Source organism: Lolium rigidum, chromosome 7 (genome assembly GCF_022539505.1).
Source record: "Lolium rigidum isolate FL_2022 chromosome 7, APGP_CSIRO_Lrig_0.1, whole genome shotgun sequence".
Classification (NCBI taxonomy): domain Eukaryota; kingdom Viridiplantae; phylum Streptophyta; class Magnoliopsida; order Poales; family Poaceae; genus Lolium; species Lolium rigidum.
Genome location: NC_061514.1, coordinates 192,093,070 through 192,111,061, shown reverse-complemented (window position 1 = coordinate 192,111,061; position 17,992 = coordinate 192,093,070). Strand labels below are relative to the sequence as shown.

Below are 17,992 nucleotides of genomic sequence, written 5' to 3'. Positions count from 1 at the left end.
TGTCTTCTTCTCTTCTTATGGTGGCTTCAAAGTTCTGAAATCTCCACTTGTGGCGTCATCTTCAATCCTCAAATACTTGCTGCCATCTCCTCCATGTGTGATCATGCTCCAATTCTTGTCCTCCTCATCCATGCTAGGTCCATCATTCCTAAGAGTAACAAACATATCTGATTTAGGCAGCATCATATTCTCATGTATTTGAGGAATAGTTCCAAGAAACGAAAGTACCTGATAGTTAAGTTGTTTGGCACGAGCTCGAGTGATTGGTCCTTGTATTTGTGTGGCTGTAGGTACAGCGGTTGTATCAATAGATGGGATGTCCTCATCAAAGTTGCATCTTGTTTTTAATGAACCCTCTTGTTGAGATTATCATCAATTACCAAAATGGGAAGATTGTAAGGGTACTTTGCCTCTATGTGTGTTTTTGGTAATTTATGTGAAGAAATATTTCATAGGTAATTCTTGCACGTAGTCCACGTGTTGGATTCAAGTGTGGATGCCATGAAAATAATAATATACATTGAGTATTGGCACCAAGATAATCGTTTTGAAGAGAAGAATATGATATGACCAAGAAGAAGAAATGAAGATGGGGTTCTTGTGTGAAACTCAAGTTAGCCATGCTCTAGTGTACGTGTTAAACAATTGATGATCAAGATATTATGATAGAGCATGAAGCAATACAAGGTAGACCAAGACTAAGAGTGAAGATTGAGTTCAAGTTGATCAACACATGCAACGTAAAGATTGTACCACTTTGGATCATGTGATCTTGTGGATCGTAAGCCTTGTCTACCATGCTTCAGCTAACCCACTATATATGTGCATTTGTGTTTTTTTTGCAGGGTAAAGCAGGAACTTTATTAATCATATGGGGTTACACAACGATCAAGCTCGAGTAACTAAAGTAAATCTACAGGACCCGAGCCAAACCAAGTTTATGAATGGCGTTCCACTCTAGCCAAGGAAGCTAAGTGGTGGCTAACCCTAACCTGACTACGTTCCACCTTTACAAAGACACACTCTCTATTCTCCGACAAGTTCTTAATATCAGACACTATATTTAAAAACGGCGACTGATCCACTCCTGGAGAGGTTACCATCGATACTAGTTGGCTGCAGTCTATCTCCACTATGATTGGTAATTGTCTTTGGTGGATAGCTAGATCCAAAGCATCAGCACATGCCCGAAGTTCAGATTCCAGGGGACTAAGGCAATCATCCATGTATCTGCAAGATGCAAAGATCGGCTGCCCTTCTTCATTTCTCAGTACCATCCTAAACCTGCGGATTGATCCTTGTCGCTGAAAGAACCATCGACAGTAAGCTTCACCCAACCCGTAGGAGGCTTGCACCAAGGTTTATCTGGGGGTTTAACCGACACTCTTGTTATGTGGATCCTGCTAGTTAGAATCGCCGGTTGTTTGCCTTTCAAGATATCTCCAGTAGACTGATTCTTCACCACCATAGCCAACTGGCGGTACCCCTCAAGGAAACGCATCGACCCTTCGTTAGATGGTAAGGGTTTACCATGGGTCACCTCATTACGGGCATACCACACTCTCCATGCCACCAACAAAGTAGCCGCAACCATATCCTCCGAAATATGAGACAATAAATTCTGAAACCAATAGCGCGACGGCGGACCAAGAATATGTGCATTTGTGTTGTCTATGAAGATTAGGTATCTTGCCATGGCATGCATCAAGAGTATGATATCATATAGCCCATAAAAGGATATCATCAAGTAGGGATTTCATCAAGGTTGAGAAGGGCAAGTTTAAAATGAGCATATTGAGAATATTAAAATGAGTATTATCTTATTTCATATTAACGATCAGGTCTTACGGTTTAAAGTGAGGGAGGATTTTGCCAAAGTCGGAGGTCAAGGCGGATTAAGGAGGGAGGGTGGCGGCAACAGGTGGCCTGGCCGCAACAGGAGGCACGATACCATACAATCGACGAAGAAGAACTAAAATAGAGGGAGAGGGTGGGCGACAGCCCACAGCCCACGATGCCCGCGTAAACGAGCTCCCGTAGCTCACCATCTTCTGAGCACCCTGCTTCACCAAGCTCTGTTCCCAGGGATTGCTTCAGATTTTCAGTTCATAGCTTGATCCAATTCTGGCAAATAGCAATGTTCGGGTTGGGGGGTGGAATAGTTTCGTGTATGAGGGTAACATATGCCTAGAAGACTATAATACATGGACGCCAATACGACAGATTTCCAGAGGTTGGCTGGGCGACGATGTGGAAAACAACTAAACAAGAACCATCGTGCTCTCTCCGACGATGGAGGGGAAATTAGTGCTGGTATCTGGGAGTTGAATCCATATGTTCTTTATCATTGATGATACCCCTCCGATTCATAAATACGTGTCGGCGTTTTAGTTCAAATTTGAGGAGAACTAATTAGTTTGGTACTTCAGCTTTAAATTAAAACCTCAACACTATGAATCAGAAGGAGTACAAGATTAGTTTGGTACTAACAATATTGTTGATCAGAACAGGTACTAAAGCTTCCCAATGCCTGCCAATTTTTTAGCTGTGATCCCGGTCAGGATTAAGATATTGATGTGATTCAGCGCCTAATGCTCTAGTGTAATATGTACATATAAGTCGGTCCAAACCCAAACGACTCCAGAACCGGATGAACCATAGAAAGACTATTTGTCACAGAATCCAATGATGGGTTTTCCCCAGTAAAATGTTTGAGCATTTCATCTGAAGCTACTACTGAAGAAAATAATTATCTAGCACTAACAGGCCTAGCAGTATGCCATAGCAACAATCCATTGCAACATGGCCATGGCATTGGTAAAAGGTTAATCCACTGGAAACAGGACATCGGATCAACAATATCCCCAGAAACCCCAAATATGATGCATCATAACGATAGGTTAGCCCACTATGTTTCAGAACCTTGGATTAACCACATTCTGACTTCTTTTAAAGATTGGCACAGGAGACTGCATCTATATCAAATAAGAAACATGTATAAACATGTACCCAACCAAGCATGTCGTACATCATAACCACAACCAACATAGTAAGCCAGTTTATCCAATCAAACACAATGGCAATAAATTTATCCCAGTCTGTTCCTATAAATTATTTCTTTTCATCTTTCACAACATGTATAAGCCGATGCAATCTGAAAGTTCTAGGGCAAATAGAAAGCTAAGGAAACCAATTCAGAAACAAAACAGTCTTGTGTTGCATTGCAGAACAAAAACTTATTTCAAACTTCCAATACAACTCAAAGACACTGCATTAGACATCATAGTCACCTGGAGTAACTTGTCATGATGACTTAACCTATACAGCATATCATATTAAAGCAACAAATGCAATAAATATGCAACCTATCATATAGAAACAACAGAAAAATCTCCAATAAACTATATCATGAAAGACACATTAGTTCATTTGAGGAAGCCATGCCCACAATTATTAGAGGAAAATAACCCCGCGTTAGAATACTGATAGTATGTGAACAACAGCTATTTAGTTTATTCACAGTGATTTGATTGCTTATGATTTTGGCCTAAGTCTGTAGCTACTGCTTTGGTGAAGAAACTACTGATTTCATCAAGTGACTGCTTAAAAATGTGTCATCTTTTGATACAAGAAAAAAAAAGGTTGATCAGAGTCTAAAATCTTAATGGTAAGTGAAGGTAAACTATATTGAGTTCAATGACACTTACCAACTGAAACTTATTCCAAACTTACTCAACCATGCAATTTCAATGCAACTAAAGGCCGCTTTATTATACTTCACAGTCATCAGGCGTAGAGTAGTTCTAGTTTGTTATAACGACTGAATTTGCGGTAATAATGTCAACGCATCAAGCAACAAACAAGGTGAATATTTAACTTATCACATAAAAGCATCAAAAAATTCTTCAGCAGTTTGTGTATCATGTTATTGCGGTAATTCTAGCTTGTCAATAACGACTTAACCAGCAACAATATGCCAATGGATCAAACAAATATGATGAGTATGTGACCTTTCATATAAAAGCATTGAGAAATACTTCAGTAAAATGTGTGTCATGTCCGACAATTATTCGAAGAACGACCTTTATTTCCCCACAAGGGGATACAAATTAGCCTCATGGACCTCTGTCCGATCATAACTCAAACTGAACGCAAAAAATACCACGAGCTCAAAAAGTTGCCCACCAATTGTTAGTTACCCAAAGACAAGGACTTGACCTTCTCCACAGCTTCTTCTTCTTTCTTGGACTCCTCGTCGGCGGTGGAGGAATCAGCCTGCTCAACCACCTCCTCCTTCGCATCAGTACCTGCTTCTTCCTTCTTCGTCTCATCAGTGGCCGGGGAGGGCGCGGATTCCTCTCCCTTGTTCTTGTCCGCGTCGGCGGTGGCGGCTTCGGTGTGGTCGGGGACGTGCTGCTCGGCCCGGAGCAGGATGCCGTAGTAGTCGGTGTTGGTTTCCATGCACTTCATGAGGTTGACGGTGGCCTCGGAGCATCGCTCAACAATGTCGGAGTCCTCCTTCTGCGCCGCCTGCACGCAGTCGTCCCACGACACGAACGCCTCCTTGCAGGCCCCGCCTTTCATGTACAGGCAGAACTCGCACTCCCCCTCGTCCGCCTCCGTTTCGACCTTCGCGCCCTCCGGGGGCGCCTCCTCTTCGCCGCCTCTCGCGCTGGACGACTCGTCGTCGACGACGACGTCGACGACTTGGGGCTCCGCAGCTGGATCGATTTCAGACGCCGCCGACGCCATTGCAGAGTTTCTCGCGCAAGATTTGGATTCGGTGGGGAAAACAAGTTTCTTGGGAGTCTCACGGGCGGCGTGCTCTGCTATTTGAGATGTGCTGCGCTTCTTCTTGGGGAGGAAGAAGAAGAAGAAGTGTCCGTGCCGCCGCCGCCGTTTGGTCAGCTGGGTTGTCCTCGGAGACGGAGAGGGGATCCTTAGTGGGCCGTAGGCCCAGTACGCATGGCCTGTTTAAGTGCGGCCCAGTAGGCAGCGGATAAGAGAATTAGCAGAAGCAGCTGGACACTGACACACCACACCACCAACCTCTTCGCTTCTCCCGCTTCCACGGCCATGGCCACCGCCGTCGCCGCCTTCCGCTCTCTCCTCCGCCCCACCGCCGTCGCTAACAGCAACCCGCTCCCTCCTTCTCACTTCAGCTTCAAGAGCTTCCAGCAGCACGGCGTCGGCCTCCGCCTTTTCTCCTCTCACCGTCTTAACCGCCCCATTCTCCTCCCCGCCTCGGCCGCTTCCGGCGAAGAGTTCTCTTCGGACGGAGAATATTACTCGGAGGAGGAGGAGGAAGGAGAGGAGTACGGCGATAAGGAGGGAGAGGAGGCAGAACCCGAGGTTCAGGCAGTTCGCGGTTACTACCCTCCGAGAACCCGGCCGGCGCTAGGACAAGAGCCCGGGCGAATCTACGTGGGCAACCTGCCCTACACCTTCACCGCCTCCGAGCTCACCGCGGCATTCTCCGAGGCCGGCAGCGTCGACGACGTCCAGGTATCCGCACGCGAAACCAGTAGAAGTCCTGTCTTCAATTTCGTGCCTGTGAACAATCAGTGTTGATGGTTGCCCTCCTGCAGATAATCTATGACAAAATCACTGACCGGAGCCGCGGCTTCGCCTTCGTCACCATGGCCACCGCCGAGGAGGCTACCAAGGCCGTTCAGATGTTCAACGGGGCTGTGAGTTTCCCACCAGTTGGATCAATTCGTCTCCATTCAACACAAAATTGTGCTTTTGTTCTTTGCCATGAATGTGCATATGTCAATGCAGCTGCTCGGAGGGAGGACAGTCAGGGTGAATTTCCCAGAGGTGCCGCGAGGAGGAGAGAGGACAGTCGCGGCGGAAGCGGTTGCAAGGACTAGTTTGCGTGTCGTTGACGATGGGACATACAAGGTTTATGCTGGAAACCTGGGGTGGGGTGTGCGGGCCGACGCACTCAAGGCAGCATTTGAAGGGCAGCCTGGCTTGGTTGGCTCCAGGGTAATCTTCGAGAGAGACACCGGACGGTCAAGGGGTTTCGGGTTTCTCTCATTCCAGACACTGGAGGATGCAAATGCAGCAATCCAGGCCATGGACGGTGTGGTACGTCTTCTTGCAATCTATAATACTGTATATTTTTCCACCACATCACCCTGTGGAATTACTACAATCCAACTGATACAGTTACATAAAAGAACACAGTTATGCAAAATAGGAATGTACTGATACTTGAAAACTGAATTATGATATGTGGCAACAATATTATGATGTGTTGCTTGTGACAGTTGTACTAGTATTTGTGGAGTACAAAAAAGTTATAATGATAGCTTGTGTTAACCAAAGTCTGGACAATACATAGCCTATTCATGTACTTTATGCGAAGAAAAACTCAATAATCATGCACATAACATAAGTACGTAACCACACATTGTGCATAAAGGCTACCCTAAGATTTCTCAATCATATTTATTGACTTGAGTTCATTTGCAAAAACAGTAGTTGGTTGACATGTTTATCTCATGGCAATGTAGGAACTGGATGGGAGGCCACTCAGGCTTAGTCTGGCATCACAGAACCCTCCAGCTGGTTCAACGCCTAGCACAGTGCAGTCACGGCAAGAAGAAACAGCCTCAGATGGTTCTGAGACAGAGGCGGACATGGAAGAGAGCAATTTACAGACAACTGCAAGTTATTAGTACCAGTCGACAACTATAGATAATTGAGTTGTATGTTGTGGGTAACTCGTTTACCAAATTGTGCCATTCCAATCCAATATGTACTGGCCTGGGCAAAATTTTGACACGAGGGAGACACCGAAATGAGACTTGGGTTGCAAACACTAGAACATTAGACATGTAGGAGCTCCCAGTCCCAACTACTTTTGTTTTTTTTTTGAAACGGGAGCAAAAGCTTTGCCCCAATCTATTAATTAAGAAGAAGAGATGCCCGATTAATTAACGGAAAATATGTTGATTTACAGTGCTTCACAAATACTGATTCTGTTGAGTTCTTTTATGTAGATTGGACTGGCTCATGGGTTATGTACAACTGTTAAATAAATTGGAGTGATACTTTGGGTTTTAGCTATTGGCTATTGTCAATTGTAGTTTTGTCCATCTTTTCTGTAAATTTGCTTCCAGATAGAGCCATTTAAATGTTTGAGATTGTAATCCAATTTGGAATATGCAGTGTGACAGTGAAAATATAGGACTTGCCTTGCCTTAACATCTGGCAAGAGCCGGGGCCTGAATGTCATTGCAAACTGACAATTGTCGAAGCACAAGAATTTTACGACACCAAAAATATTTCAGACGGTCATGTGCAACACAAAACTGAATAGGAGACATGATGAAATGTTTCAAAACCAATCACTCCGCCTCATCAGCTAGACTGGACATCTGTACCAGCACCACCCTCAAGCTGTGCATCGGCAGAAGCATCAAGGTCGTGAGGGAAGAAGAGCCTGCAGGGTAAAAAGATCATTTAATCACATCATTTGAAAACTGGATACACGGCAGAGCTGGCACTAGCATCATAATAAAAACAATCTCCAGCCTAAGTTCATTAGATGAGTGCTTATAGGGGACATGGGATCTATCCAAGTTAGTGACGTTTACCTGCATGTGTTGTGGTACAGAGTTTTACTCAAGCCTTCTATATCAGCAATTCCTTTGCACCCGGCGACAACCTCAAGGACTTGCCTGGAGTTGATAAGTCTCTAGTTATATCAAATAGATTCCGATGCAAAAGTCATGTGATATAATAAATTTTAAAAAATAAAAGACCGATAGAATCAACTGCAGCCCAATCAACATGATTCTGCATTGTGGGCCAGAGGCTAATCAAGTTAGTAGCTACTGAACAGCATATTTGAGTTGTATATGAATGGTCAGAACTTCGTTGATCAAGAAAGCACTTCCAACATGCATGTCCAATCAAATTTACTACTTCAATGTTTCTATAGTAAATAGCATAAATTTTGGTGTGCCTCTTCAGAAAACGAACACAACTCTTCGTCCTTTAATAGGAAATAGTCACTTTGTGTTCCAAGTAAACTTGATATATAGAAAGTTGAGAGCTTGGGAGACATGACCGAAAATTCGCTCGAGCAAGAAAGTAAAATTTGTACACAACTGCCTCCAAATACCTGACTAAGCAGGGCTCATTGCGACCCTTAACTGTTGACCCAGGTTCGTACTTTTCTTTCTTCTTGGATGGCCAGACAGATTTTACAAACTGGATTCCAGCGTGAGTATTTTTAATGTCACAATATGGAGAATCTGTTTCTACCATCATCCTCTCTGCAGGAATGCCTCGTACAACCTCAAGGTTTTCAATAGTCTTCAGAGAGCAGCCATTAATACCTGCAGTGGTGCACGATAACTTCAAATTGCCAAACTTATTGAATTATATTTATTGTTATAATCAAAATCAAATGTTACTCCATGTTAGCCGTGACATTACCAAATTGAGGTTTTACCATAAAATCCATAAAAGCCATCAAGCCAATCGAAGTTAGATTAGCCTTTTCCCAACAATGAAAGAATGTTTGTGTTGCTCATGTTTACAATAACAATGTTGCAGCATATGAAATTTTTATCATCAAGGGAGAGAAATGACCTATAAACATCTTCTCAAAAGAAAGGAGCTTGTCACGTTCTTCTGCAGTACCAGTGAAGGAATGTGTAACCCCACCTGGGAATCTACAATATAACACGTACAAGTTTCAGAACTGGATACAACTAAAGCAGTTAATATGTCGACTGTCATTTCCTGATCTTGGACAACGGAGCATATGCAACAATGATTATTACTCTATTATCACTTATCCCTTTGCCATATTGGTTTACGGATTAAACCTTACCTGTACCCATTTCGCGATACAATTTCGGAGAAGTCTTCACCAGCAGCACGCATGTGAAGAAACATTGGCAGCTTTACTGCCTCAGCCAACTCAAATTGTTTCTCAAAGTACCTAAATTGAAATAAAATCATTCAGACATATACAAAATCACTATCTGTTTGTCTTTACGCTTATGTGGGACCGTACTTCTTCTGTATATCTGATGGACAAAAGTGAAGTCTATCATAATCCAAACCACATTCGCCAACCGCCACAACCTGCAGAAAGGAATCGACATATAAGATGGCAAGTTAGTGTTCAAAGAACAGAAGCAAGAAAATGACTACTAAGTTTCTATTGTGCAGGAGGTACAGGGAGTTCTTCTCTTTTCCACAAGTAAACATTATTACACGTGAGCTTGTTAACTATAAGCATTTGTTCTTCGGCATTTTAGCGAGCTACAAATTGGGGTATTTTCCTAATTGATGAGATTCTTAGGGTCCAAAATTGTTTGTAAGCAAATTAAGAAGCAGATTGTCCAAATATTACGACTTGCGGGAAAGTCCATGACTAAAGCATATGCCTATCCTTCTGTTGTGCCGTTTAACCCTCATGTAAATTCTCAAACCAGCAACCATAAGATCCATAAACACACCTTGCCCTTCTGGATGCCCTCTTTTGCCAGAGCCAACAGGGACTGGAAATGCCCTTCCGGGTCTCCACTCTCTTCAAACTCCTACTCATCCGAAAAGCAATAGTTACACGACCAAAGCACAAATGCGCATATATTAATATGAGTCACCGAAGAGACAAGAAACATCATCCACCATTAAACTATTACCCCGCATCTTGTCGGGTGGACACCCACGGTGCAGAACAGCCTCCCTGCATTCCACGGACACATGAAAGCTCCTTAGGTGCATTACATCAAACACCTTACATTCAGGAACAAGGCGCATCCTAGGATAAACACCAACAGAGCAACAGCGCTTACCATCGGTCTCGGCAATTTCGAGCGCCTCCCTGGACTCCTTCAGTGATCCTCCGGTGACCTGCCAACGCACCAAACAAAGAGCCAGGCAATTTCAGACCAAGCGACCGGAGCAGAAGAAACAGGAGGCACATTCGAGCAGACAGATAGGCGTACAATGATGCGGTCGACGCCGGCAGCCCAGGCTCGTGCGAGAACAGCGGGGATGTCGGCTGCGTGACACTGCTTTCCGTGGTACATGCCCTTAAACATGCCATCTTCGCGGCAGCAGCAGCAGAAGGACATAAGACACGAGAGGATGGTCGAACTGAATCAGTAATTCGCCGAGAACGAAGCAAGAACAAGAACGCCTTTAGCGTGAAAGGTGCTGCGGAGGGAGCGCGAGATCATACCAGTGAAGTTGACGGCGATGTCTGGAGGCCGTGCCGGAGACGGGGTAGAAGATCAGAAGGAGGGGTTAACTAGTCAGTTTGGGTCAGAGCAGCAGGGTAAAGAGCCGAATGAGAAAAGGAGGGCATGGAGTGGAGATAAAAAAAGGTGGTGTTGATGCAGAAGTAAAATTGGGGAAAGTAGAGCACTTGCCGATGAGCTTGACGGTGGTGGACGCCATGGCCGCCGCTCCCGAGGAGGTCAGGCGGTGTCGGGAGAGACCGCCGATGGAGAAATAATATCGCCTATGGTGAGGGAGAAGTGATTGGGCTGTCGCATAGCGTGCCACCCAGTTTGAGCCGTCATGGGCCTGAGTTGGCCCTACCCAGGCCTAACTGGGCCCACACTACATGTTTATACCCGAATCGAAGCACCGCAGTATCCAACTCGCTCGAACCGAGTCGAGTCGACCCGAGATGGCTGCGCACGCTCGCGCTCAGGCGCTCCGCGCGCTCCTCGCAAGATGCTCGACGAAATGCCCCGCCGCCGCCGCCGCCGCCGTCGCCACTTCGTCGTCCTGCCTCCGCCGCGGCGTTCCCTCGAGCGCTTCCTCCACTTCCTACTCCAGGATGCTCCTTCCCGCGTCGCGCGCGGCGGACGTACCTGCGGCGCAGACGCGCTCCCTGGCGAGCAAAGCGCAGGGCGGCGCCGATTCTAGTGAGGTGGACACGGACGAGGGGGAGGACGGAGAGGCGGAGGAGTGGGAGGAGGACGAAGACGAGCAGGCCGATCCCGAGGTAGTTCGGCCCCGCAACTCCCCGCCTGGAGCACACCCACGCGAAATGATGTTGGGCCTGTTCTTGACACCTTTGTGCGTTTTCAGATCGGTGACGGCGGCAACGGAGGCGGCGTCGTCCTGCGGGACGTCAAGTGGGGCGCGCGCGCTCTCGCGGCGGCTGAGGAGGTTCTTGCCGAGCATTTCGGAGATGACATTGCCATGTTCGCATTCAAGGTGTCGCCCAAGGGATACGTCTACGTGCGGCTGGACAAGCTCACCAACAGGTTCGTGAGTTTACAGCTGCCTAGTTGGAGGAAAGGCATTGGTTGCCTTGCCGGGTCTTACTTTCTCACTGTAATGATGCACCAACTTGGAAACGTAGAATTTAGACTGTCGGTGCGAATCAGTGAACGAGTGGTGCTTGTTGAAATGTTCATGTAATGCAGTTGCCCTGAAGGCTGGATTAATTTCAATTCCAGTCGCATCTCACGGCTAGCTGTTTAGGGTTCACCCACAAAGCCATGTTCGACTTATCTTTTGATCGAAATGTCGGTGATTACACTTCTCTGGTATTAGTATGACCGGGTGTGGCTTTTCTAAGGGGAGCTGAACCCGCGACCATTAGTGCTTGTGAGTTGTGATGTTCATACTTCACTATAAGCCTAACGTTCCTCCATATTGAATTAGTTAGGACATGGGTAGCCATAAAATTTTAAATCTCATGGCTGTATGCTGTGCCGTCCAGAAACTAAACATGGTACGAGCAAACTTATTTCGTATTTGCTGCCTTTGGACAGAAATGTGCCCTTAGGAAAAATTATAAAAGTAATAACGTCCTGGCGATTATGCAGTTCACATAACCAGGACATTTTTTTCCTCTTAATTTCATCACCAGGACATTTTTTGTGAATTTTTCTGATGCTTCTGAATTATATATGTAGGTAAAGTAAACTCTATTCATTTCGGATCATAGATAACTGGGTAAAAACAACCACATGCAAAACTAGGTTGCAAGACTCCAACAACTGAGTCAAAAAATATATTACCGTTCTTATTGAAATAATATGCATCTATTAAAATAGCTTAGGATAACTAAATCAACATCATAGTACTGAACTGCAAGCATGAAATTAGTAAACTGACCACATATACACGCTTAGTGACCTTGGATGCTGAGTAAATTGGTACCAGCAAAAATATCTTCTTCATCTAAGTTGATCTGAATTCTTAGTTGTTCATATTATATTTCGTATTTGGTGCCTTTTGGCAGAATTTCAGAAGTCATACCTTCTGATAACTATGCATTTGACATAATGTTCGATAGCCCATTTGATTTTGTGCATTGTCAGTCCACCATGATTGTGCCATGAATAATATAGACAGTTCACTTTTTTCCGTTCAGAGATCAGTGTCTAATTCTGTACCTGCAGCATGATGCTTGTGACCTTAGACATCTCAAGTTATTTCAAGGAGATCAAGTAGTACCTACTTTTCTGGATTATATTCATTTGAACTGTTCAAGGGCTGGAAAAAATCCATGTCAAAATGCTTATGGCAACCACCTATTGTTTATTTTGCATGGTTGCAGCCTGTCATCATTTCAGTGTTGTGCCTTGTTGTGTTAGTGATCTTGGATATTAAGTAGATTGACACCACCAGAGTATCTTCTTCATCCAACTCTGTCTGAATACTAGGTTGTTCATATTATAGAATTGACATGGGCAAATTTTAACTTTACCTCTTTCCTTGTCTGAGAATCTCTACAGATATGGGTGCCCTGGTATAGAGGAAATAGAGAATTTCAATAGACTCTACAAGCAGAAATTGGATGAGATAATCGAAAGCGGCGAAATACCCCTGGACCTGGCGCTTGAGGCAAGCCAGCCCGCCAAATTTCTTTACACACTGGTTGCTCCTGAATTTTGCAGCCACTTACAAAGAATTAATCTTGTCTTTCAGATCTCATCACCAGGCGCAGAGCGACTTCTGAAGGTGCCCGATGATCTGGATCGCTTCAAAGATATGGCAATGAGGGTGCAATACCTTGCTGAAGGCGATGACCTTGCCGTGGATCAGATGGATGGTATCTTCTTGCTCGAGTCGGTAGATATTCAAGCGGAACACTGTGTTTGGAAGCTCGCGGACGTGAATGAGAACCGAGCTGGGAAAGGGAGGCCGTTGAACAAGAAACAGAGAGATTGGAGGCTGCAAACCTCGTTTGAAGCGGTGAGGAAGGCAACGCTGTACTTGGATTGAAAACCGCAGAAGCTCAACAACTCGAAACTGTTCTGGTTAGAGTTATAAATGATGTGGTAAATGTTCTGGTTAGAGTTATAAATGATGTGGTAAACATAATGTACGACTGGCAAATGATGTTCATTTTGGGAACTAGAGTAGTGTCTTCTATGTTTGGAAGCTGCATCCTGGGGTTTTCTGGAGGCCAGTTACATTGTACTACGACAGTTATTTGACAACCGGCAGAACACATAATAGTGGTGCGTTGTGTTGCAAGTGCTAATCTTTTGCTGCAAACTTCACGGTATCATTCTCATGATCATGCAATAGTGTTATAGTGAGGAAGTGTATTTGCAGTTCATGTCTGCATTCAAAGATGTTATCATGGAAAACATTTGTTGTCATGTTTTGCTAGTAACAACTTGTAAACACACAACATAAGCTAAAACAAGATCTATCCATCTCCACAACAACTGACAGCAAATGCTCAAGGTTTATTTATCCGTACATTATTCGTTCTATCCTCGGAGATGTTACAACCGAGGACAGCTTTTTATTCGGTTGCCGAGTTTGGAACCTTATACCGAAGGAACTGTGTGTTTACAGTCCGCGCCTGCTCTTCTTGAGGAATCTTGCCGGGCTGAAGGGAGTAAGATCAACAATCTTGGCCTGTCCATCGAGGATGAGCTCGGCGAGTGCTGCGCCGGTAGCTGGAGCATTGAGGATGCCCCAGCAGCTGTGCCCGGTTGCAACGTAGCATCCCTTCACCCCGGGCATCTCCCCAATGACCGGCAGCCCGTCATTGGTGCACGGCAGGTAGCACGCCTGCTCCGCGACCACCTCGGCGCCCTCCTCTGTCTTGAGCTGGCTGGACACCCTTCCGGCGATCTTGTGAAGCATTGCAATCGAGTCGGGCTCCCCAACAATGGTTGCCGGATCATCTGGAACTTCCTCGTCCTTGCTCATTCCACAAATGTACACTTCCCCTGCTCAAAGACAAACAACAAGAAATTAGTGCATACACAAGCATGAGACCAGTTCAGTTTGATTCACAAGAATAATTGAGCTCAACGGCAGCAAAAATGGCGCACCGGTGGGCCTTGGGTAGACCTCCGGGTCGAGCATCTTGGCCCCGGGCTCCGGCTGGTAGCTCAGGAACAGGCAGTGCGGCGTGATCTTGTCAGGGTTGCGCGGCCGGAGCACGATGCTGTGCGCCTTGAGCCCGGACACATCGAACACCTCCTTGACCAAATCGAACCGCCCGGACCACGGGCCGAGCGCAAGCACCACGGCGTCGGCGTCCACCACGCCGCGCCCCTTCACCGCGACGCCGACGACTCGCCCTTCGCGGACCACCACGCGCTCCACCTCGCCGATGACGACCTCGGCGCCGGACGCGGCGAGGACGGCCTTGGTGAAGAGGCCCGGGTGGACCTGCGCGGTGGTGTCCGGGGTTCCGAGCACGCGCGGCGGCGCGGCGGAGGCGGACGGGTCGACCCAGGAAGGGAGGAGCGGGTGGGGCGATGCGAGCTCAGTGGGCTCGGAGGGGAGGCAGATGGAGAGGGTGTGGACGGGGCGGAAACCGTAGGCGCTGGCGCCGTCGAGGGCGGCGGCGAGGCGGCCGTGGAGCGCGAAGGAGGCGCGCGCGAGCGCGGAGAGCGCGGGGGTGGAGTCGCTCCAGTCGAGGGCGAGGAAGCCGCCGGCCTTGCCGGAGGCGGCGCAGGCGGGGGAGGACTTCTCGACCAGGGTCGGGACAGTGGGGGAGGCGGCGTGGGTGGAGAGGAAGTAGGCCGTGCAGGCGCCGACAACACCGCCGCCGCAGACGACCACGCGGCGGGGCGGCGCGGCAGACGAGGCCGGTGCGCTGGCCATGGGAGTAATCAGTGCGGGCCTGTGGGTGGAACTGTGCAAGTGTGTGGTCAACTTGAACTTGCAGCTTCGACCTTTTTCTTTTCTGAGCAACCAAATTTTGATTATATTATATGTAATTAGTATCGTTTGCATTGAAAAATATTTTCTAATGATGCTAATTTCATACAAAAAATATTTATATATTTAAAGTAATTTTTGGTCAAACGAAAAACACGTGAAACGAGGGTTCCTTATTCCTTGAATCAGAGGTAGTAGACATAAGAGCATCTCCAATCGCGTCCCCCAAAGCGTCCCCCAAACCGCGCCGGATTGAGCGTTTGGGGGACGTGTTTTGTTCGTGACGCGTTTGGGGGACGTCGCTCCCTAGCCGCGTCCCCCAAACGTCGCTCCCAATCAGAAATTCAAATAGTTTGCAATCAAAACAGATCGTTCCCGCCGAATCGTCGCGATCAGAGTAGCAGCGATCAAAGTACTGGGCGCGCGATCATATTACAGACCGGTGGTGCATGCAAAATTAGAAGAAGGGGTTGACCGGCGGCGTCGTATCCTGAGTCGATGATGGCCCGTCGATCACGATCACCTCGTCGTGATCTGCCCGGTGATGTGCATGATCCGTCTGCTCCGTCGCCGACGCAGAGGCAGAGACCGATGTAGGTGTAGCAGTAGAAGACGCGTCTGCCGGCTCTTGCTCCGCGGTTGCTGCCGCTGCCGCTGCCTGGGCCGCCGTGTCGGCCGCAGCCTCGGCCGCCGCCATTTTGGCCTCGATGTCGTCGAGGATCTGGCCTTTGAAGAAGTTGTGCGCCGCCCGCGTCCGGGGAGACATTCCCTCTATCGACGCTCTCAGTAGGGACATGTCGTCCCTGCGTTTCTTGAGCTCCAACTTCTCCTCTTGCCTCTTGAGCAGCTCCGCCCACCTTTCGTCGGCCTTTTTGTCGCGGGAGAGAAAGGTCGAGGAGACGTCGGCGAGGCATTTCGTGATCGACGCCTGCGTCTTCTCAGACGACGCAGCGTCGGCCAAGGCGGCCTTGGCAGCCTTGTTGCCAGTAGGACGCTCTGCCGACGTTGCCAGCGGCGCGTCCAGATCAATGGCGTCCTTTCCCTTGGACAACGACAGGCGCGTCAACTTCCATTTGTGGTTCATTTTGAGCTTGCTATAGCAATGCATCAGCGTGAAAGTCTTGTGACCTTCCGAGTTCTTCCGGTACATATCCATGGCCCTGTCAAACTAACCAAAGGAAGCGGAATCATTTCATCGAACACAATATAGGCGCTACAGATTATGTAAGAAAGAGTCGTACCAGTTGGGAGACGTCGGCGCCGCTGTCGCCTCTGTTCACTAAGTCGTGATGGTACCCATGGAAGAAGTTCACCGACGCCTGGATGATGGCCCATCGCGTCGACATTACCTTTTGGCTCCTCTTCATTGTCACTTTCTTGTAGTCGCTGTTGATGAGCTTGCGCTCATCGAACTTGAACTTGATCCTCGCCCAATATTTCCCGTATATTTGGTTGGCGCCGATGATGGAGTCATGGCTCACCGTCGCCCACGACTCGCACAGACATAGATCCTCCAAAACCGTCCACTTGGGGCCTCGTGTGCCCGACGCCTTCTTCTTCTTCTTCTTCTTCACGTCGTCCGCGTCTACCTCCACGAGATCATCGTCAGCGGCAGCCTCCTCGTCCTCTTTCTCACCGCCCTCTTCGTCCTCGTCGCCATCGTCATCCTCGTCCTCCACCCCCTCCTCTTCCTCCTCCTCCTCAGCACCGGCGCCGTCGAATTCGAGCGGCCCCCTGCGGCCAGTGAACGGGGCGCCATCCGGAATGGGTCCTGCCTCGCGCTGAGCCACTTGCTCGTACGCCGGGGAGTAGAGGTTGTTGGGGTTGAAGCCGCCATGCGGCAGCGCATCCTGGTACTGGGGCGACAAGTTAGGCGTCACGCACCCGGGAGTGCCGGAGGGGCCGTCGTTGTAGAAGGCGGATGTCGATGGAGAGATCACTCCTGGAACGTACGCCGGCAAGGACGTACTCCATGGGCTCGCGTTGGTGGCGGCGATACACCCGGCCATTATGTGTTGGTGCTGGCGCGCCGCTAGAGCCTTCTTCTCCTGCTCCGCCGCCCTCCGTCCTTTCAGCTGCGCCGTCGCCATCTTCCGGCGCAGACAATCTTCCTGCCAGTGATCATCGGTCCATCCTTCCGGCTTCTTCTTCGGAGCCGGCGCCTTCCGCGGCTTCGCGGACGGCGCTTTTGCCCCTTTTGTCTCATAGCCCGACGGCTTCTTGGCCGCTTTCGTGGCCATCTTTTTTGGGCCTGTCAGCGGCGCCATGGAATGGGCAGAGGGTATCGGTGGCAGGTGGATGGCGGGAGGGAGAAACAAATCGGCGGGATAGGAGAAATGAATCGGCGGCGGGATATGTGTTGGGAGGCCAGAAATGCGCGGCGGGATAGGCGCGATGTGGCGGGAGGGGCGGGATTTGGCGGGAGTGGGAGACGAATTTTCCCTGTGCCGCTGACGTGTCGGGCCCGCGTCGCTTCGCCTCGCTTTTCGTTGTCTCCGGTGCATCCCCTGTGGGACGGGGACGGGCTCGGGGCGTCGGACATCGTATCGGGCCGCGCCGGACAAAAATCGGCTTTGGGGGACGTGGCTGGAAGCGTTTTTTGTCCAGCGCGCCCCAAATCGGTTTGGGGGACGCTTTGGGGGACGCGGCTGGAGATGCTCTAAGGGCATCTCCAACCCGACGACCCAAATGAGACGCGCTGGCCAGTCTAAATGGAGCCGTTTGGGTGGTCGCGGGGACACGCGGACAGACTGACCTGACCGTCGGTCCGTTTGGGTCGCGCACTGTCCCCAACGCGCAGACGCATCCTAAATATCAAATATAACAAAAATAAATAAATAAAAGAAAAAACAAACAA

The 17,992-nt window shown here is 48.3% G+C and overlaps 5 protein-coding genes across 5 annotated transcripts; 2 read left to right on the top strand and 3 right to left on the bottom strand.

Annotated features, from left to right (window-relative positions):
• Window positions 1-4,020: 4,020 nt before the first annotated feature.
• LOC124669406 lies at window positions 4,021-4,849 on the bottom strand. The gene has a single exon (XM_047206023.1). It carries the CDS (start codon window positions 4,750-4,752, stop codon window positions 4,192-4,194), a length of 561 nt encoding a protein of 186 aa, XP_047061979.1. The 5' UTR covers window positions 4,753-4,849; the 3' UTR covers window positions 4,021-4,191.
• Window positions 4,850-5,043: 194 nt separating this feature from the next.
• LOC124678181 (RNA-binding protein CP33, chloroplastic-like) lies at window positions 5,044-6,829 on the top strand. The gene is made up of 4 exons (XM_047214096.1): window positions 5,044-5,505; window positions 5,589-5,690; window positions 5,782-6,093; window positions 6,522-6,829. The coding sequence occupies exons 1-4, from the start codon at window positions 5,077-5,079 to the stop codon at window positions 6,684-6,686; spliced, it is 1,008 nt and encodes a 335-aa protein (XP_047070052.1). The 5' UTR covers window positions 5,044-5,076; the 3' UTR covers window positions 6,687-6,829.
• Window positions 6,830-7,193: 364 nt separating this feature from the next.
• On the bottom strand, window positions 7,194-10,503 carry LOC124674607 (deoxyribonuclease TATDN1-like). The gene is made up of 12 exons (XM_047210649.1): window positions 10,407-10,503; window positions 10,217-10,237; window positions 9,981-10,081; window positions 9,828-9,885; window positions 9,675-9,718; window positions 9,489-9,569; window positions 9,041-9,111; window positions 8,855-8,965; window positions 8,611-8,693; window positions 8,138-8,354; window positions 7,608-7,691; window positions 7,194-7,453 (listed from the first exon to the last, which is right to left on the bottom strand). The coding sequence occupies exons 1-12, from the start codon at window positions 10,432-10,434 to the stop codon at window positions 7,372-7,374; spliced, it is 981 nt and encodes a 326-aa protein (XP_047066605.1). The 5' UTR covers window positions 10,435-10,503; the 3' UTR covers window positions 7,194-7,371.
• A 166-nt stretch (window positions 10,504-10,669) lies between these two features.
• LOC124672407 lies at window positions 10,670-13,442 on the top strand. Its single transcript, XM_047208638.1, has 4 exons — window positions 10,670-10,990; window positions 11,077-11,255; window positions 12,738-12,846; window positions 12,931-13,442. The coding sequence occupies exons 1-4, from the start codon at window positions 10,670-10,672 to the stop codon at window positions 13,225-13,227; spliced, it is 906 nt and encodes a 301-aa protein (XP_047064594.1). The 3' UTR covers window positions 13,228-13,442.
• Window positions 13,443-13,538: 96 nt separating this feature from the next.
• On the bottom strand, window positions 13,539-15,108 carry LOC124675915 (putative oxidoreductase C1F5.03c). The gene is made up of 2 exons (XM_047211993.1): window positions 14,298-15,108; window positions 13,539-14,192 (listed from the first exon to the last, which is right to left on the bottom strand). The coding sequence occupies exons 1-2, from the start codon at window positions 15,076-15,078 to the stop codon at window positions 13,807-13,809; spliced, it is 1,167 nt and encodes a 388-aa protein (XP_047067949.1). The 5' UTR covers window positions 15,079-15,108; the 3' UTR covers window positions 13,539-13,806.
• Window positions 15,109-17,992: the final 2,884 nt, after the last annotated feature.

Coding starts and splice junctions, on each gene's coding strand:
- LOC124669406 (XM_047206023.1), bottom strand. CDS start 4,752: ATGGCGTCGGCGGCGTCTGAAATCGATCCAGCTGCGGAGCCCCAAGTC.
- LOC124678181 (XM_047214096.1), top strand. CDS start 5,077: ATGGCCACCGCCGTCGCCGCCTTCCGCTCTCTCCTCCGCCCCACCGCC. Junction 5,691..5,781: donor TTCAGATGTTCAACGGGGCT/GTGAGTTTCCCA, acceptor ATGTCAATGCAG/CTGCTCGGAGGGAGGACAGT. Junction 6,094..6,521: donor TCCAGGCCATGGACGGTGTG/GTACGTCTTCTT, acceptor ATGGCAATGTAG/GAACTGGATGGGAGGCCACT.
- LOC124674607 (XM_047210649.1), bottom strand. CDS start 10,434: ATGGCGTCCACCACCGTCAAGCTCATCG. Junction 9,570..9,674: donor TCCACCCGACAAGATGCGGG/GTAATAGTTTAA, acceptor TCGGATGAGTAG/GAGTTTGAAGAGAGTGGAGA. Junction 8,966..9,040: donor CCATCAGATATACAGAAGAA/GTACGGTCCCAC, acceptor ATTTCAATTTAG/GTACTTTGAGAAACAATTTG.
- LOC124672407 (XM_047208638.1), top strand. CDS start 10,670: ATGGCTGCGCACGCTCGCGCTCAGGCGCTCCGCGCGCTCCTCGCAAGA. Junction 10,991..11,076: donor ACGAGCAGGCCGATCCCGAG/GTAGTTCGGCCC, acceptor GTGCGTTTTCAG/ATCGGTGACGGCGGCAACGG. Junction 12,847..12,930: donor CCCTGGACCTGGCGCTTGAG/GCAAGCCAGCCC, acceptor CTTGTCTTTCAG/ATCTCATCACCAGGCGCAGA.
- LOC124675915 (XM_047211993.1), bottom strand. CDS start 15,078: ATGGCCAGCGCACCGGCCTCGTCTGCCGCGCCGCCCCGCCGCGTGGTC. Junction 14,193..14,297: donor GGTCTACCCAAGGCCCACCG/GTGCGCCATTTT, acceptor GTCTTTGAGCAG/GGGAAGTGTACATTTGTGGA.